Here is a 20,315-nt window from a genome sequence, read left to right on the forward strand (position 1 = left end):
CTTCTGTTGAAGTATCAGAGAAGTCCCTTGGTTTGTCCAGCCCTGAGCGGAGCAGGCTGAGGGGAGGCCTCATGGCGGCCTGCAGCTCCCTCATGAGGGGAGCAGAGGGGCAGGCGCTGAGCTCTGCTCTCTGGGGACAGCGACAGGACCCGAGGGAACGGCATGGAGCTGGGACAGGGGAGGGTCAGGCTGGGGGTTAGGGAAAGGGTCTGCACCCAGAGGGTGCTCGGGCACTGGGACAGGCTGCCCAGGGCAGTGGTCACGGCAATGAGCTGCTGGAGTTCAAGGAGCATTTGGATAATGCTCTCAGAGATAGGGTCTGATTTTTGGGTGGTCCCGTGTGGGGCCAGGAGTTGTACTCAAGGTTTTTTTGGGTCCTTTCCAACTTGGGATATTCTGTGTTCCATGATTTTGAATTTTCTCTTTTTTTTTTTTTTTTTTTTTTTAATCCTTTTTCACTCATTGATGATCTTTTGGGGGCTTTCTCTGATCTGATCCAGTGTAGCACTAACTGGAGTTCTTATGTGCTAGTTTCTGTAAATGCTTAAGCAAAGCAAAAAGAAGAAAGGCATTATTTTTGTCATTTGGCATTTTTCTAGTCCTCTGTTCCTTCTTGTTGGTGTTCTTGAAATCATAATATACACGGATCCACAATTCAAATGGGATAGAACAAATCAGATTTCAAAATAATTGAAAACATAGTGTTTAGTTTAAACCTAAGTAACTGCTATTTTTTTATATTTCCTTCCAACTTCAATTTAAAATTTAACATGGCATTTCAGATTTAATATGGTAATTGAAAGTAGATCATTCTTGCAGGGTGTTCCAGAGAAAGATTTTTTTGGTTTGCCACAGTCATACAGTAAGAGACTCCTTACTGGAAGTCACAGTTCTTGGTTGCTGCATGTACGGCTGCTTTTTCTTTCCTTCTTCCAAAATAACTACATCATAGGTTAAAAAGTAAAATAAAATCCAAAACATCAAGTTTCCAGGCATAGGTATGCATAGAATATCTCTGTTTTCATCTTTTTATCATTTATGTTCTTTGCTATGATGCCTTCTGGTGCATCTGTTTGTGTTGCTTTGCTCTGGGCTTGTCTCTGTTCTCAGGTTTTTGGCAATAAGTTTACTTGCTTTTGCTATGTTAGAAAACTTTTACAGGATTGCACTGGTTTGATGTGGCTTTCATCTCTTTCTTTTTTTGCAGTAGTAGAAATAAAAATATATAAAAAATGGGAACAAAGTTCATACACAGTGGCTTCTGTATGGGTTTGTATCAAATTACAGTAGGTTCAAGAGGAGCATACAGATGTTTGCATATTTATATTGAGTGTGTAATTAAACTTCGGAGTTTGTGAATTTTTGCCGTGTACAAGTTCATGTGAATCTAGATCAGAGGAAAGATGTGGAAATTGTAATTGATTATCGTGGATGGCTTCTCTTCTGTAGGGAAAACATAGCTGGTAGTGAATTTGAGCACTAACTTTTTGTGGGAACAGGAGGAGCGAAGCCTCGCTGTGTGCTGTGGTGCTGCTCCTCTGTAGCCACTGCTGGAGGTGAGGTGGCAGCTGCGAGGGATCAGTGCTCAGTGCAGGCATGCTGTCGGTGCCATGCAGTGCTTCTCCCTGCCGGGCTGCAACCAGTCGCAGGTGATCCCGCGAGTTAGCTGGCAGTGGTGCGCTTCTTGCCTCTGGCACCGAGCAGTTGGCTCCCTCTGCTTCAAGAAACCAGTCCCGTATGCTGAAATGTCCCACAAGCACGTCTTCTAATAAGCTTAGCAGTTGCGTTATTTCAGATACTTGTGGAAAGAACATGTGACTGTTCTGTCCCTTCCTCCCCTTTCCCCCAAAGCCACTGAGACAGAGAGATGAGGAAATAAGTAGTGCTGTGTATTGATGGCAAGGGAGTGTATGTTGCTCGGGGATGATTCTTAAGAAGCAGAGATGGCTGCAGCCTCTGCCTGTCTTCTAGCATCTAGTCTGGTACTGCCCTGAAAAGTTGCTGCTGCAAACATGGGTTTTGTAGAGGATACGAAGCAGGAATGGGCCTCCCTCTGAGGGCCTGGAGCACCTGGTGTGGAGGGGAGGCTGAGAAGAGGAGGCTGGGGCAGGGTCCTGTGAATGCATGTAAATACCTGGCGAGGGGAGTGAGTGAGGGCAGAGCCGGGCTCCTCGCAGGGCTGGCCAGTGACGTGGCCAGAGGCAAGTGGCACGAAGTGGCCCAAGGGGAGTTTCCACTTAAACACAGGAGAACTTCCACTGTGAGGCTGCCCAAAGGTTGCTCGGAGAGGCTGTGGCGTTTCTGTCTCTGGAGATGTTTAAGGACCAGCCTGTGCTAGCTGACTGTGTTGAGCAGGGGTTGGGTGGCTGACCTGCAAAAGTGCCTTCTGACCCCTGTGCTGCCAGCCAGGGATTTGGAGCCCCGGCCCAAGTGCCCTGGCTCAAACCTGGCTGCTGCAGAGCACAGCCACAGTCAGCCTGAGAGCTGGAGAAGGCAGGTTTGCTGTGAAGCCTGGAGAATTTTGCTTGGGGAAGACAGTCACGAGGAGGACTGTGCTGTCGTGCCTCCCTTGCATTCCTTGCCTAGCAACAAGTAGTGACTTTGGATTCCAGACAGGTAGGGGGGGTTATAAAAATAATAAGAATGCATAGTATAACTATGAATCCAGGACCTCAGAAGATGAATAGATCTTCAGATATGTCTGAGGCCTGAAGTTAAATAAATACAGTGAAGAAACTGTTAGCAGAGGCACCAAAGAGGAATGTGCTGCTCGGTTCTTGTTTTCAGGCATGCGTTTGCTAGCTGGAAAGGTAGAAGTGTCCACGATGTTCTGGCTTCAAGCAGGGCTGTGTTTACCTGGTTAATCACGGTTTGTCCCCATGGGTATTGCAAATCAGCTGCTGGCACAGTCACCTACTCTGTGTGGGGGTAGGTGATTTCAGTCGTTTGTGTGGTAAGCAGCTTTCAGGTTCTGTGCGTTCTGGGCTGTTGGGTTTTGGTTAAGATGCACTGCCACAGTGACAGCTAGCTCTGCAGTGTGGGTGTCTTAGTGCCTCCTTTAAAAGCTTTCACTTTGGCTTGTGTTGTGCATGATGCTTGTGTTGGAGCACCCTGTTGCTTCGCCTCTCCCATGTATGAAGTTCCCTCTGTAGTCGGCATTACGCTGTCATGGCCCCGGCTACTGAAAGTGGCTCTTGTAAGCTGTGTCCCCTGTGCTGTGGCACTTCCGTATGTGAAGGTTTACTAGAATTCTAGTAGCGTACCTTAGGCTATATAGTGCGCATATATATTATATATACATACTTTATATATACCCACACCTTAAATATATACCCACCCTGTATATGTATAAAAACATGTATATTAGGCCTTGTATATGTGTATAGTATTTATGCTAGTACATTATGTACAATATATAAAGTATATACACACATACTACTATATATATACCCCTGTACTATAGTATATTTAACCTATACATAGCATATATATGACTATATAGAATGCTAATGAACTATGATGCTTTCGTATACATTAATATCTGAATGTGTGATGCTTTCGTATACATTTATTTGTGGATGTATAGTGATAACTGGGTCAGCCTTACAAAGACCTCAACTTTATCTTTTTTTCTGTGACAGGAAGAACACTCATGTATGCCGTGTTGGCACAGCCACTGTCCATGTTGTCTGGTGCTGCCATGCTGTCAAGGTCTGTGTGTTGACAGGCACCGTCCTGGCTTCCTTCCACAATCACGCTGATCCACAAGAGGTTAGTGAACTGTTCTCCCAGTCCATATTTAGTCTTGTTGTGGACAATTGCTTGTGGTTTTAGTTATGTAAATGAAAATAATTGTTTAATAAAGGCAGGCTGTTTCCACATCTTTGACGTGCTCTGAGATCTATCAGCACCTTCTAGTCCTAGTACTAAAAATTTCATGTTGTAACAACAAATGCTGTTTTTTATTATTATTTAGAATGTATCCATCTACCTTTATCTTTAGGGCTTGTTGCATTGAAAGGTATTTCCTTTCAGCAGATGAAAGCAAAGCATCCTGTAAGGGTTAACATCTTAAATATAAAATATTGGGTTTCTTTTGATTTTTCTTTCCTGTGTCTTTTTGGCTTTTCTGTTTTTCTGTTGTTGTCTGTAGCTTGCAAACTTCCACTGCTAGGTACAGCTAGTTGTGTCAAATCCTTGGCTGGTTTTGGGGAATGCATTAATTTCCCCTGCTTAGCAAAGCAGCTGGCAGCTGCCAGGAGACTGCATGGAAGGGCAGGGTGGCAGCACGTCTCAGGCACCCCAGCTGCGTGACAGAGAGGGGAGCTCGGCTGCATGCAGCTGATGCTTGGTGCTGTGCCTGTGCCACTGTGCCAGGCTCGTGGCCTGGCTCCTGTGGACGCTGGCACCTGCAGCAAGCAGCAGCCAGCCTGCGAGCATGAGATAGCGCACAATCTCCTGCAGCTGTCTTATCTGCCCTTCTGCATGAGGGCGGGCACTGAGGAGTTATGGCAATATTTATAGCGAGATCACTTGTTAAAGTGTGCAACTTTCAGCTTGTTCTTCTGATGTACTAGTGAACTTGGCTATGGCTATCTCATGTAATTGCAATAAGAAATAACTATTACCAAAACACTTTTTAATAAAAAAAAATTTATTTCACACTTCTATACAAATATCCACAGGTAATTTCTAATTATGGAATAATATGGCATTGCTAGCTGGTATTAAAAAAGAGACAGTTTGAAATAAAAGTATACCAGTGATGTGACTTATTTTTTAAAACTTTCAGTTTAACACTGCAGAGTTCTTAAGGGAGGGCCGTAATCTGCTTCCAAATCAAAGGCTACAGTAGTCACTGTCAAGCTTCTTAGCACCTGATTAGCCTGTCTTCTTATGCTGCTGAGCCTTTCAGCAAATAAGCTAGATTTTAAAAGGTCAAAAATTGTTTAACAGCTAAATACATATTTTAAGTGTTCAAAAAATCAGGGTGATAACAGACTGAGATCATTTAGTGGGAGGAAGAAGAGTATACTAAATTAATCCTCTTTCTATAATGTTAACATTTTAGGTGACCATACCTTCTAACAAGGTATTTTCAAAGTTGGTAGTAAAAAATAAAGATACCTGACAACTGCCCTCTTAGCAGGTTTTCACCCTATGAGGGCAAAAAGTACCAAGAGGTTTTTGCATAGTTCAAATTACTAGCAATTAACATGCATACTTTTTGAGCTTAGTTGTTTTACACTGAATAAACAAACTAATCTTCATTCTTAGATAGTACCAATGCTTTAGAACATGGGTTTAAAAAAAAAGTCAACTCCTTAAATAGCTTTATCAATTATGTTACAACAATTAGATTACTGATAAGCACAATATTGTGACTCTACTCTTACCAACATTCAGGTATTCAAGAGTATTCAGTAGTCTCAAAGAGGATCAACTCAGATCCTCATAGTTAAATTAGGCATTTACAGCCTCCTTCAAGTGCTACGTAACAGTTGCAGTAGTCAACACCTTTTGCCAAACAGGAAATCCTTATGATGCTGGAAAGTTTTTTCCAAGAGAACCTCTTACTTCTTCCAGTAAGTATAAAACTGTATCTAAAAACCCTACTTTATGCTTGGTGTCCAAACAGTAAAATAGTCTGAAGTAATATACAAATCATATTACAAGACCTGATAATTCTTATTAGGTAAAGTTATAAGTATCAGGAAAATAAGACTCCACATACATCATTGGAATAAATATTTACATTTTTTGGAAAGCATTGGCACCTTCAGTTATGTATTAAAATGCAGTGAAAGCCTCAGGTCTCATCATATGAAGTTCATAAACACAGTGGTTTGAAGGTTCAGTTAAGTCTTTGGCCTAGCAGTTAGACAAAGACAATGATTTATAACAAAAATAAATACAAAAATGACTGAAATATATATATACAAAACATACATCTAATATTCAAGCCTCTTTTAAAACGAAACAAAAAAACCTGTGTATATTTGTTGTGAGCAATATTCACATATTCTGATCTTAAAAACCAAGCAATGTGAGCTATTGCACATATAATTTAAGGTGATGCTTTTTGTGAAGTCCTAACTACTGCAGCAGGCAAAGCACATGACTAAAATAGATTTGCAGGTCTTCGGATTATACTCAAACAATGTTAAGGCCACTGTGTGTTTATAATAACCTATGCATTGAGGGAAGGATGGAGAACCTATGTTGACCTCAACCATGCATTCCTTGCATTCCCAGGAAAATCAGGATCACAAGAAAGGTCTGCCATAGTGGTTTTGTATATTTTGTAGAAAAGAGCCCAACTCAACACAGTATTTTCTGAAGTCTGAGTTAGATTTGAAGGTAAAAAAGAGGCAGAGTAGAAATTAAATAATGCAAATTAAAGTCCATTGAAGCAATTTTGACTGTGCAAACAAAAGCCTCAATAAAAGTAGTAGTATCTACAGTCAAACGGTGAAGATGTCCATAGTGTTCATACGTCTAACTCCATGAGTACTCCATAAATGGCAACATTTAACTTCTATCTGAACTTTGTAGAGGGAAACGACTTTTCTCTAAGAATAACTTTCATTCTCATTCCATTTTGTGAACCATTGTTTTGTCTCAAGATCTTTGCATATCCCATCTTTGATCTCTCGCTCTTCTTTTCGAATTCTTACAGCATGATATCGGGGGACACTGTCATCGTACCTGGAACGCTGGAAGAACCCGCACTGAGGCCAAGACAAAAAAAAAGACGAGGTTAGGTTTAAGTTGCCGTGAAAGTACTACAACGAAATTCTTCTTTTGCAGAGACTTACAGGTAAGAAAATTGAAAATAACAAGATGTAGGCAAAAATGCACCGTGTAAGTCTTCCTACAAAGTTATTCGTTCGTATAATGAGAAATATTTATGCTAAACAAAGATGTAAATACAGTGCAGGAAAGCTTGCTTCTCCTGAATCAAAGGTAGGTATGTACTTCATTATGTTCCTGTATGGTGACATGATTTACCATAAAACCTACAGAAAGATTTCCAGGCCCTTCAAGAAAAGTTACATCAGGGCTTTTTTTTTTTTTTTTTTCAGAGCACCATCACAACTGTAGTCACCTGAACTAACTACACATATGCAGTATTAGAGCATGAGTCTTGCTTAATACGTCTGGTGCAAAACAGACATAACTTGAAAGTTTTGTAGTACGCCCTGACACATCTCCCTAGATAGAATATAGTACAGGGTTGTGTGTTTGTTTTTAATTCAAAGCTAATATAAAAACAGTTACTGTTTTTTTTTTTAAACTATTTAAGAATGTACTGAAATTAAAATTTCAAAATAAACTGGAGTTTTGGCCACAGTGGTACAGAGGTGATGACTAGCAGAAGACACTAGATATGATGTGCTTATGGGTTGCAGAAGTCAAGATTAACGGTAAGAGACATTGTGTCATCTGGCTGTCATTACATAGTACTAGAAAAAAGGAAGTGGCAATGTTTTGTTCCTAGTATTTGAGGTGGTAGAATTTGGGGTTTGTTGTTGTGTGTTTTTTTTCCCAATCTATTATAATTTAAGTGGGTATATATTAAAAAATAAATGGAGGCATGGATCAAATTTTTTGGCCATCTCTTAGAGAAGATGTCATACACACAGTTTTGATAGATTTTGGTTAAGAATTCCTCCCCAATCCCTCATGTCAAAGCATCTTTAATTAGTATCCTGTACATGCATGTATTCTCTTAAGTTGAGTGAAGGTTGCTAGAAGCATAAACGGTCATGCATCATAGTAGCTTCAGCGGAGAAAGGTTTCTACCTAGAAAAGTATGATGTAGAATAGAAGGAAAAAAGGTGGTTCCACAACAATTATCTTTTCTTTATGACAACCCCTTTCATTAATGAGCAATGTGTATTTTTAAGCATGCGCTAAAGGTTAATAAAGCAAGTTTATCTTCCACATAGTTTAGCTTTAAGTATTAACTCTGCAGTGTTGATTACCACCTCTCAAGCTTAAAAACTAACTTGTACTGTTAAAACATCAATTCAAAAAAACACTAAAATCCATTGCAACAGATAAAGATGTTTTCTAAAGAAAAAGCTTTTTTTGACCAAGGTAAACACCTGTGTTTATGTGCACCAAAAGGTGAATATCTATTAATAGAACGAGCAAGCAAGTACTGATAGTCCGTAATCCAAAAGTTAATAGAACATTAGCAGCAAAAGCTTCATCGTTAGCCACCGCAACCATAGCATGTGCCACCACAGCTAAAAATTAAAAAATATCATTGATTACCAATTATAGGAGTAGATCAATACTACGCATCAGAAGTAAGCCTCTCTTTATCAGATGGCTGAGCATGGATCTCAGCCTTGTGATATGTGGCATCATAATGATCTTTCTTATTTCTCTTGAAGAAACCACACTACAAGGAAGCAAGGTATTTAGTCATTTTTTGTGGACTGGAAAAAGTTAAAACTATTAGAACTGACTTGAATAACTATCTTTTCGTAATCACTTCATGGGATTGTTGTCTGAAAAGAATCGAGAAAACTCTCAGCTGTATCTAGATTTGAGAACTCTGGGACTAACTTAATCTGTAAATAGTATAATCTGGGATAAGGAATATTATTTTGATAAATTTTTAATACATCATTTTTTCAAGAAAAGCTACTCTACCGTGTATTTGTAGCAACTAAAACTGTCTGTGAAGAGCAGTAAGACATCTATATGGAAACCAGTTTATGGACTACTGCACAGGGTAAATAAAGAACAAAAATATGAGTTACTGATTTTTCCTGTGCAACACAAGCATTTTTCTTATACCCAGTCATGCAATTGTCTATGATGTACCATGTTTGTCCTTCATAAGATGGCTCAGTGTCTGTCATTGGAAAAAGTATTTCACACTGTGTGTGAATGCATGCATTTTCATGTGCAGTAGAAAACTAATATGTATAACCTAACAGCCCACACAAGGCCTTAATTGTAATTCATTAGGAAGATTTGCAGCAGAGGCTGGGTGTTTTTTGGAAAGAAGGAAGTCAAGCATCCTTTGAGAAGTAATCTGTAGCAAACAGTAAGTCTTCAACAAAGCCATAACTGCTCCAGTGACAGATAGGATATTCCTTTTCAGCTATTCTTTCGTAATAAGATTCTCCTATCCCATAACAACATTAACTGCCTACAACAGTAAATAGTAAGAATAAAAGAACTACTCTGTTATACTTGGAACCATAGCTAGCTGTAGAAGTGCCAAAGATAGTTAGAAAACTAGGTGCTTTTTTTTCCTTCAAATTTTTAACTTTTAGTTTAAATATTTATTCCTTAAGGGTTTCTCAGATAAGTAACCAATACTGAAGAAATGGAACAATACATTTGGTTATGTGCTAGTTTTGCACATTTTGGTTATTTTCATCTACTATGTCTTTAATGGTATTTCTAATGTTATGAGAAGAAAGCCCTGTTAAAATACTGATAGAGAGTTCAGTTTTACACCTAACCACAAAAGCCTTGCTTATTATCCATCCATATCAATGTATCAATCTTATGAAGCTTTGTCTAGACCTCAAAAAAACTTCCTTTCAAGGATCTGGATACAGAAAAAAATCCTATCAACTATAGCAACAAGTCTTCTCTTATGACCATTTTTATTCCAGATGTTACTAAACTGAGAGAAGTAGAGTACAAGTTTAGGCCATTTTGCTGTCTTTTGGGTCCTAAATGCAAAGCAAAAATACTTGTTTGCTTAATTAGTTTGCTACCTTGTCATCTGTACAACAGGACATGTTAAATAACCAGGTAACTAAAAACTTACCTTCCATAGCAGGAATACCAGCAGTGCAAGCATCAGTATTCCAGCAAAAATAGCCACCGCAATGATCCACCAAGGCACTCCTGTATAAAGTGCTACTGGTTTTGCAGGAAAGACAGTAACACGCACCTAAAGGAAAGAAAGTATGTGAAGATGAGCATTTCAAAATCATTGAAATTTAAGATAAAGCTGCAATTTATAGTTTTATTTTCTTTTTATGACAAGATATCTTCTCTCATTTGCAAAACACTTTTGGGAAAAAAAGTTCATATTGGTATCATTTCAATATGGTAGTGAATTTTGCCAACATAATTAAATGTGAAAAGGTTTGTTAATTCAAAATTCAATTAGAAATCTGATTTATTAGGTAGATTTATTTTAAAATATTTTTTTTTTTTCAGTCTTCGAGATAAGCTGGAAACATAACAAACGTAACCTATGGCTAACATTAACTGTTGAACCTACCTGAGCAATTTCATTTGTGAGTTTAACATTCTTAGCTGCAGCAGGAACACTGATTGAGGCTCTAACAAGAATGTCTAGGTAGTTCATTTTGGAGTATTCCTGTTCCAAAATAAAGTACAATTAGACATACAACAGGAAAGAACTCTATAATCTTTCAAAAATGGGAGGTAAGAGGACTTACTTCTACAAAAGTACTGTTCCAGAGTCTGGAACGCAGCAAAATAGATGCCTTGCTGTCAAAACCCTTCAGGGGACATTTTATGTCCACACACCGTGCATTCACATTGCAGTCCTGCAGTTAAAAATTTCTACGTGTAAGTAAAATTATCTTCACAAATTGTTGAACCGTCACCTTCTCCACCAAGATTTAAAATTGGATTATATGCATTATGTTTATGTACAAGATCCAAAATCTGTTTGTACCAACAGCAATATGGATGTAATCACATTTCCACATAGATAGCCCTGCAGAAATTCTTTCCTAGTTCCATCTCCATCAGTAGATAATGCAGAAGGACAAATTCTAAAAGTATTAATACTTGGTTTAAGATAGAAACAAACTGGAGATAGCTTCTTTCACCCTGCCAAACTCCAAAAGCCCTGTTAGGAGTGAAGCGGAAGGTATCAAACAAGACTGTAGTTAATGCAGTATGCTTACCAAGGTCTTATATTTTCTTTCTGAGAACAAAGAAAATGCTTTGCTGTCTGTAATCTGCTTCTCTGCCACCTCACGCTTTCTCCTGGAGTTATGAGATTCCTTGGAGAAAAAAAAGTTTTACTATGTTATCATATGTTTGTCTTAATTCTGTTCCCCATACAAGCATAAACAAAGTCTGTTGTTTTGTTTTTTTTTGTTTCAAGATTAGCACAAGTGACTTCACTCTATAAACCCTATTTACATATATTCATTGCTAACAATAGAATCACAAAAACTTGGTATTAACCAAGAAAAGGTTAACTGCCTTCTTTGACAGGTCAATGGGTTTTTAGACTTGTAAAGCTTTTAATGTTGTTTCCATTTTTGTTCTATATATATGGCATTAATGTTACTGTGCTAATACAGTAAGATGGTCAGTATGATGCATTTTTTAAACTGCATATTAAATACTTACTAGAAGTTTTATTAACTAATATAATGATCAAGACACTGACAAAATGGGTTTACGTGTATGCAGTTCAATGGTGAAAATTACAACTTCTCCCAAGTAACCTTGAGATTATATGAGAAACAATGAAAATGAGACTTGAGGTTTAGAAAAAATCTTGCTAAGTAGACACAAAGGACTATGAAACTCTTGCTTCAGAAATTGCTTTTAGCATATTTCTTGTAAGCAATTAAATGTATTTACAAGCTCTTTCTCTTTCAAAAGAGTACGTGGATTTCCCTTGGGCTGGGGAGATGTTTGCTGTCTTTTTTCCGTGCAAGAACACAGACTTCAATAATGTTGATGATGTGTTAAAGCTAACAGTAATTTCGGCCTGCAGAAGCATATGACAGCAGTGCCCACTGCAGCTACAGTCACCATGAGATAGCAGCTGTCCTGTAGCTTACCTGTAGCTGTTACACGAAATTGCCTGATAAGGTTAAGAATGCATTGTTTGTGCTTTTGGCCATCCCGAGAAAAAAAATATGTTCTGGAGGCAAGCTCTTACACCTTACTATCACAAGCTATGGTGCTTTAATATTGTACTTATTAGTGACCAGTAGAAGGTAGCGTAACTTACCGCAAGACGCAAAGAATTGATTTCATTCTGTGGTTGACAGGAGACTTTTTCCAAGCCTTTGGAATCTATTTTCATCAAATACAGCAGCCATTTGCCATTACTAATTTCTTTTGGCCACTGGATGTCCAGGGAAGCTGTACCAAATGTTTTCAGTGGCCTGCCCAAGTTAGTTACCTGTTAAAATAAACATTCTTTAAATTGTGTTTTAAAGGGGTTTTCTGTTTGAAAATCAATGACTGTTACTGACTTTGACAACTTCTAAGCATGCAGTTAACAGGACATTTAAAAGCCACTGAAAGACAGTTGAAACAGAGCATAACAACAAAAGCATATAGTGAAACGAGCACACTTGAATAGTAACTAATACTGAGCTTGATTATAGTAAGATTGTAATTCCCTAACATTAACTTTAAGCTGTTGATGTCTAGAAGTCTGTCTACATGTAAAACAACAACAACCACCCTTTATTTTGAGAACTAAGAAATCATTTTAGTTACATTACTGAGGCAAACTGAAAGTTGGAGGAACTCTGACACAGAAAGATAACCAACTCCCACTGAAATAGTTTGGGAATTGTTTCCCAACTTTTTTTTTTCTTTCTTAGTGTTACTGCTTATGATAGCAAGTTATAAAACAGATTTTCTAACTGCTTCAACATTAATACTGTAGTTAAATACACAGGTAGAGAAGTAAATGAAGGATTTGACATAGGATTGTTCTCTGGAAATCCATCTAACTACACATAAATACAGAAGGGCTTGAGTTAATGAAAAAGCAATCCGCTTCCAGACACACAAAGATTTCACAGAATCAGAGTACTTCCACTTCCCCTTCTCCTCAACTGATTAATTAGGCAGAAGACTAAAAGGGTGAACTTAGGCTCATGTGTTCAAAATGGCTCTGCAGTGTCATCTTGTGCGTGTTCAATCCTGCATGCCCTAAGTACACATATTTGCTGTTTGCCTGCATCAGCCAACATCTGGTCACATGCAGTTAGACTTCTGGGTTTGTTTCCCACCTGTATGGAGTTTATGGTGTATACTGGAATGCACATGAACTGCTCTACAAGAATGTGTACATCCAGCCTCATTCTGAACAGGAAGTCAGGATTGTGGGACTAGATCCAGCAACTTTTTCAAGTACTCAGACACATAAAAGGAGAAGCTGTTCTTTCGATTAAAATAGCTATTAGAATTAATCTAAATTACTCACTCTGAATTCATATTCTATGAGGTTTCCAATGTTATCTTCAGATTTCATAGCGCTCTCACCAATGACGTTACCTCCAAAATATACCTGAGAAGGCTTAGCCACTCTGTTCAGGTGGCGGGTGGAGAGAGGAGAATAATCAGATTTTAATGAAGTCTGCAGCAAAGGTGCTCTGCCCCCCAATCTGGTCTACCAACACTTACCCAGTAAGTGATAAAAACAATTCAAGAACCACTTTAGCACTTGCTGTAATTGTAGTCAAATTAGCCTGAGTGCTTGTTCTAAAAAAAAAAAAAAAAAAACACTGTTGATTTTATCAATTTAGCGGTTTTCACTTTACTATTAAACTGCTTTTATGTATCAGATCAAATAATTAAAAATATTTTTAACTGTATGTAAAAACAGCACACATGCATATGCACAAAATAAGAAAACTTACGTCTCCAGCTTCAGATTAATGTCCAAGTCTGTCGTATCAACATTAACTTTAGTGGTACTTAAGATCAGATAAAACGTTACCTAGACAGGAAAGAACATCCACAAAATATATAAATATTTTATGGAAGATAATGATATATGGAATATTATAGCAACACACCATCAAATTCTAAAGTTAAAAAGACAGATCCAAATCAAATTTATAGTTATGACACAAACTTTGGAAGACTGTAGTCGGGAATCAAATTATGTAATGTGAGTAAAATAGGTGCAACTTACATTGGAGTTTCTCTTGAAAGGATTTCCAAGTTCACACTCTGCTTGAGAACCATTTTGGTTGGCACCACATGTTAGCTGTTTTTCCTGAATAAGTAGAGTATATTTATAAGTAAACATATGCCCAAAGTGTTTAAAACTTTGAGTATCCTTTCTGTTAAAAAATACTCACTGGATATCCCCTCATCTCTCTGAATGCGGAATAGGTCAGACTGTCTGGAAAAGTTGCAATTAGTTTAGCTTCGTATGCATCTTCACCATCCTTTTGTGGATTTTTTGCATCAGATGGATTATTAGTCACGATTATTTCCAGTGCAATATCTTTCTGATCTTTCAGAACAAGCACTGGCATGCCCTTTTCACTGCAGAAATAGAATATACGCGGTTCTGTGCATTAGGAAAACATATGCATTTGAAAGTTTGTTTCTTACTGTGGTTTTACCCAAATATAATTCCCTCTATTAATGAAGAATTACTGCAAGAACATAAACACAAGAATGGTCATAGTTTTTTGTGGCACACACACTGCTAAAGGCTGACTGTTCACAGTAAGTAAACATACTTCCTTTAGCCTTTTTTGTTTTGTTTTTATACCTTCTTTCTAGTATCAGTCAGCCCTCCAAGGAGGAAGGATGCTATGGGGTGTTGGGGGCCTGTCACGGTGTAACAATTTCTCCATTTACTTCTCTGTGAGTGATTGTCTTAAGCTACTGGAATGTAGTACATCACGTTGTCATACAATGAAATTTCATCTCAAAAACAATTAACAGTACCATACAAGAAACTGCTGCTAGGCTGCTTATCATTTCTCCAGTGGTTAGTAACCTTATTTTACATTTTAGCCTAAATCTGCACACAGTTATAGCCACTTTACATCCATCTAACTCTGTACCATGACTCTTCTTCTAAAGCTCATCCCTACTCCCCCATGTTTGTCACCTTGACAGATCAGTAGTACACAGGACTGTGTTTGCCAGACCAACAGAACAAAATTGTTCTAACTCCCAAAATAGAATATAAAAGGTATTTTTTTCAGTGCTTGTCAATAATTTGAATTTTAGCAATGCATTAATCAAGACTTACATTGGTAAATAGGTAAACCTGTCTTCGTTTCCTTCTCTAGTGCAAAACCGGTATTGAAGGTTCAGGTTGCTGTGACATTTATTGTCTTCTCCACATCCTTCTTTTAAGAACTCCACCTAGATAAAACCAAAGCATGTTTATTGCATGCCACGTGATACTAGCTTAAAACAAGCTTTCTGATGTGCAGTGCATAAAGCATCTACAGGGAACTCAAGAAGTTCCCTGGATAAAGTAAGATTTTAACTTGACTCTACTTCTTACCTGTCAAGATTTGTTTTTCTTTGTGAGCCCTAGACCTTGATGCTGATAAATTAAAATTTTATATGTAACTAAAAGGCAGAATTACATAAAACTTGATGCTTTACCCTTCTAAAAGAGAAGTACACTCCTAATGTGGAAAAACATCCTTAAATCTGATTCTTCAGCAAGCACTGAGGAAATAAGATCTTTTACTCGAGGTAGGTCATTGAGATGAAGAGCTCTAATACTGCTACTAGCATCCTAACCATGGAAGAATTAGACTGCACATTATTTGTAATGTGGGTAAGTGTGCACAGGAGGTGACAGATTACCATTTTTATTCAGAAGTGTTTCCTCCTATATGTGTTGGTGAGGAAAAACAAATAACAGCTATATCATCCTCACCTTTTTACAGAAGAAACACAGGATCAAATTCAGAACATTTTCTAAAAAGTTCTTGACAAAAGTACAAAATATAAGCCAGTAGTTACAAATTCAGAGCCACACAAGTTATTTCTGTAAAGTTCAGTGACTTATCAAAGTACAAATTTCTAAGAAAATATGCTGTTGAAGGCTTACTTTTGCAACTGTTGTTTTAGGTTCATTTGAATCTAGAATTGGTATAAGATCTGGAAGCGCTTTCTCTTTTCTTGTGGATGATGAGCTAGACTCCAGGCCAGCAATTTCAACACTGACTGATACAGGAATTGGGCGTAGCTTATCTTTTACTACATCCTGTCAAAACATTTTAAACAGCATAGTTAGCATACAGTGCAGATGAGAAAAAACACTCAAAGATCAGCTTTTGATATACATTTTCAAACAAGAAGAAAAGCAACATCTCCTTTGGACCATTTTTCCAATATTAAAACTATTCATTATTTAGAAACGCATCATTTTCTAAAAATATGCAAGAACACAAGGAATCCTAGCCCTACTGTCTTCATTTTTTTCTGGCTTCCTGATCTGATGATTTCACTCAGAGTTAAGAATTATTAGGAATAACAAATGTCAACTCTGGCTACAAATGTGAACTCACGCTACAACAGTAAAATAACACTTTCTCTCTGTTGTGTAGATGCAAGGTTTTTAATTTCCTATGGTCAAAAAGCAATATTGTAGGCTTATTATTCCTGAGCCACAGATAGAAAATTTGTTCAGCTGTTGGAGTAAAGTCATTTTTAGAGGCCATTACAGCAGTAAACTACGATTGCATACCAAGCTTTCTTGTCATGCCCATTCATCCTGTCCAAAACCTGTGGCTTGAAATTCTTTTCCTAGCTAGTCACACTATTAAATTCTACAACCGGTACTACTGTGTTTTCTAACAACTCTCAGTTTCTGGCATTTGTTCCCTCTCTATTGTTCTAAATTGTTTCAGCTCTACTGACCTCCAGAGAACACTGCAGTGTCTACAATTTTTATTTATGTTTTAAAATAAAGGCAATGGGAAGAAGCAACACATGTACAGGGAATAGTAAAGTACTACTTAGCTATGGTTTTCTAGTGCTGAAGCCTTATATTGCACATGATTTTTAGGTTGCATACAAAGGTACCACACGGCTGAAAGAGCAAGATACTTTTATTTAAATGGGTCTAAAAGAAAAAGCGAATACTGTGCCTTACCTGCAGCACAAGCTTGGTTGTCACACACTGTTTAGAGTTCTGCCCATTTAGGGTTGTACTTGCATTGAACGAATCAGACTGATGGTCTTTAAACAGCACCCTAGAATTCATGCCTAATTGCTTCCTCTCCTTTTCTGCTTCAAATGTATAGTTGATCTCTGTATAAGGAAATAGTTTGCTATTAAGAAGGACCTTTGCCATATTAAAAAAATAAATAAAATGGTTTAATAAAGTCATAAAACAGTGTGGGTTGAAAGGGACCCTAGATATCATCTAGTTCCACCCCCACCCCCTTCCATGGGCAGGGATGCTACCCACCAAATCAGGTTGCCCAGGGCCTCATTCCAACCTGGTGGTCTGGAACACCTCCAGGGATGGAGCATCCACAGCTTCTCCAGGCAGCCTGTTCCAGTGCCTCACCACCCTCTGAGTGAAGAAGTTCCTCCTAACATCTGATGTAAATCTCCCCTCTTAGGTGAGAAACATTTCCCCTTGTCCTATCACTAACTGCCCGCATAATTTCTCCAGGTATGATCTTACCAGCAGCATTCTAGAAGACTTGTTACCCTCTGCTGAATTTTACTAATGTTTTCAGTTGTTTAAAAAAAAAACTTTCTCCACCTGCATGTTTTGTTCCTCTCCAGTTGAGGGCCAGATACCCTGTACAGGTCATGTATCTAAAGGAAACTTCCAAAGTGCTTTTAGTCAATAAATTCCTGGTGCTTTACTAAAATTCAGAGCTGACTAAAGCAGCTGTAATTGCTGTTGTAGAGCCAGTAGAGGGCTGAGATTAAAAAAAAAAAAAAAAAAAAAAAAAAAACTTTGTAAATACTCTGACTTGATTCCTTCATTTCTATCTTGTCCCAAACTGCACCTAAGCAGCCAAGCAGACTTTTGAGGTCAAGGTACATTGTTATTTTCACACAGAAAGCAATAGCCTATAGCTTTCTAGCTATGTCTGCTAAGGCAGGGAATACCATGTTTTGATAGATCTGAACTCTGTGCGTCTTTTAAACATCTCTGTATTCGCCAAGCTAATGTTGTGTTCCAAGGCTGGGAATGGCACTGAGCGTGCCAGGCCTCAGGAATGTGCAGAGGGGCAGGTCCAAGACCCTGTTCAAGCACATCCTATAGATTTTACAAGTAATTCAGAAACTCAAACAACACAAGAGGAAAAAGAGGCTTGGGCTGAGAATTCTTCTCATTTCCTCTCAAGATCCTACACAGTTTTCTGAAGTGTATTAACAGCAGCATTGTAACAACTTAGACAAAAAACGGGAGACATCAGAAACTGATGCTTTGCATTTTTACCGATATTTATGACACAATCTTCCAGCCTCCTATTAATACAGAGATCTACTATATCAGTTGCTGACTTCCACTAAGTTATATGCATGAATACAAAACACTTTTTGTAAGTGCAAGTCCTCAACAGGAAATAATGTTTATTAATGACATATAAATTGGGCTTTAGAACTATTTTCCAAAGCAGGAGCAGCCTGGAGAGGCAAAATGGTTTTAGTCTGTATGGCAGCCATTTGCTCACTGGCAGTTATGTGACCTAGAAAACTTCAACTGAGTCTTTTACCCACAGAACTTCCTAACGCACCAGAATTTCTTTATATGACCCTATGTGCTACTGTACATACAGATACCGCAATAACTAATTGTCCTTAGTACTGAGTTGCGTTTTAAACCTGACAGTTTGAGATGAGTCACTATAATTTAGGTACTATTCTTCCATGATACTCTCAAAATTTATTTATTTATATATAAATATATATATATATATATATATATATATATATATATATATATATATATATATATATATATATATATATATATATATATATATATAAAACAAAGATTAAAACATACTTATCTTCAAAACTTACTTATTCGTGGATTTAAATTACTGGGGTTTGCAGTATAATGAAAACATGCTTTCACATCCATCCTGTAAAAAGTGCCAAGAAATTAATATTAACTTTAATAAGGCATGGTCCAACAAACTGAAAAGTTTTAACAGTCCACTGAATGGTGTCATCACAGCTTATGACTGTGGTTTTCACACTAGAACCGTCATTTGCTGCTTACTAAACTGAATTACAAAGCAAGGAAAAATGTTTAATGAGCAATTAGTAATATTTTCTGACATTTGCTTTTACATCTCTATTCATGAGAAATCAGTTCTAGGTAAGATATTTTAAGATACCTGAAGTCCTAAATGGCAAAGTGACATTCATTTTCAAAAACATGCATTGTAAACAGAATGTATTCCACATGAAGTCTTTAGCACTAGTCATGACAAATTCAGGAAGTTAAAATGACCACATGTAGATACATTTGCTTCATCTGCACAACTGTCATATCCCCTCACCTTAATATAGTCACTGTTTTGTGATACGTTTTGACAACAGAAAGCTCAATACACCAATGTTCCCGATAGAATAATAGAATAATTTTTAAATTACCATATTTCACCAGGGTCCTCAGAGTTCCTTTTCTTTAGATCAAGTTTGTCAGGCTGTACTGTAATGCTTTTCATAATGCTTATGACAGGCCGAGATCTTTATTTGGGGGAAAAATGGGGAAAGAAAAGAAAGGGCAAAAAAAAAGTTTCTGTTAAGATTAATGAAATAATTACTGTGAATCCTTGATGCCCTCTATGCCTGCACTAATTTGCAGCAAAGACAAAAAACATGAGTTTTAGGTTTTGCAGTGGTAAAAAAACAAAACAGCTTAAAGCTAAGCTAACCAAGTCACAAGAAATGACTACAACAGTGAGTAGTAAATGCCTGACGGGGGACAGGGTGTATTAATGTAATGTTATGGTTATCATTTTATACACATACTTAAAACAGGAAATTCAAAGTGATGGTTCCCATACCAAGGGCAATTCGGGCCCTGTGTACAACTGTAGGAACTAAAGTTCATTCAGATTAATGTCCAGAACAGCTTTAATGTGGAGCCTGGATGGCTACAGAAAACAACATTTTTATTTCCTGACTCCTCTCTGCATGTAGTCTGCAATCATAATTTAGCCTTGCACTTCTTTTTTCCTTTCTTTTTCTTTTTGGAAGGGACAAGAAAGTACAGTTTGTATGAAGGTAAGAATGAGATAATCCTGTTCTCACGGAAGCATCTAAAGGCTGTTTACATTAGAACCCAAAGAGGCCAGTATGACACCTTACTCTTTTCAGCAGATGCAACTGGGTCACCCCTTTCACTGTCAGCATGGACTTGGTCAGAACAGACCAACGTTCAATTCCACCTAGTTTGTTCTCTTCCACAAGCAATCTGAATTGCTTTTGTTGGATGCTGTTTCAGTGTATGTAAGGGCATTACAATTATCTACACAGATACTATATACCTTAGAAATGGCATCATGAAAAGATTGTAGGAAAAACAATTCTGTAGGAACTTTCATTCTGCCTGAAAAGTAGAG

The 20,315-nt window shown here is 37.7% G+C and overlaps 2 protein-coding genes across 6 annotated transcripts in view; one reads left to right on the forward strand and one right to left on the reverse strand.

The window, feature by feature from the left end:
* Positions 1-3,552: 3,552 nt before the first annotated feature.
* Positions 3,553-20,315, reverse strand: part of ITGA6 (integrin subunit alpha 6) — a 110,569-nt gene continuing 93,806 nt past the window's right edge. For 3 of the 5 annotated variants that reach the window (XM_084522850.1, XM_084522852.1, XM_084522848.1), the window contains 16 exons: positions 19,342-19,437; positions 18,763-18,824; positions 16,865-17,022; positions 15,818-15,973; positions 14,999-15,114; positions 14,088-14,277; positions 13,919-14,002; positions 13,641-13,720; positions 13,405-13,482; positions 13,205-13,307; positions 11,993-12,166; positions 10,926-11,024; positions 10,449-10,559; positions 10,268-10,366; positions 9,806-9,931; positions 3,553-6,731 (listed from right to left, as the gene is read on the reverse strand). In XM_084522850.1, coding sequence (XP_084378976.1) covers positions 6,573-6,731; positions 9,806-9,931; positions 10,268-10,366; positions 10,449-10,559; positions 10,926-11,024; positions 11,993-12,166; positions 13,205-13,307; positions 13,405-13,482; positions 13,641-13,720; positions 13,919-14,002; positions 14,088-14,277; positions 14,999-15,114; positions 15,818-15,973; positions 16,865-17,022; positions 18,763-18,824; positions 19,342-19,437 — 1,891 coding nt within the window. In that variant the 3' untranslated portion in view covers positions 3,553-6,572. Of the gene's footprint in view, positions 7,807-8,283; positions 8,414-9,805; positions 9,932-10,267; positions 10,367-10,448; positions 10,560-10,925; positions 11,025-11,992; positions 12,167-13,204; positions 13,308-13,404; positions 13,483-13,640; positions 13,721-13,918; positions 14,003-14,087; positions 14,278-14,998; positions 15,115-15,817; positions 15,974-16,864; positions 17,023-18,762; positions 18,825-19,341; positions 19,438-20,315 lie in introns of all 5 variants that reach the window. The other 2 variants (XM_084522851.1, XM_084522849.1) reach the window with 2 other exon arrangements.
* Positions 6,687-20,315, forward strand: part of LOC311438460 (uncharacterized protein) — a 33,023-nt gene continuing 19,394 nt past the window's right edge. The window contains exon 1 of the mRNA XM_084522855.1: positions 6,687-6,820. The gene's annotated coding sequence lies outside the window, so the exon portion shown is untranslated. The remainder of the gene's footprint in view (positions 6,821-20,315) is intronic.

Source organism: Aythya ferina (assembly GCF_964211825.1).
Source record: "Aythya ferina genome assembly, chromosome: 6".
NCBI classification, from domain to species: domain Eukaryota; kingdom Metazoa; phylum Chordata; class Aves; order Anseriformes; family Anatidae; genus Aythya; species Aythya ferina.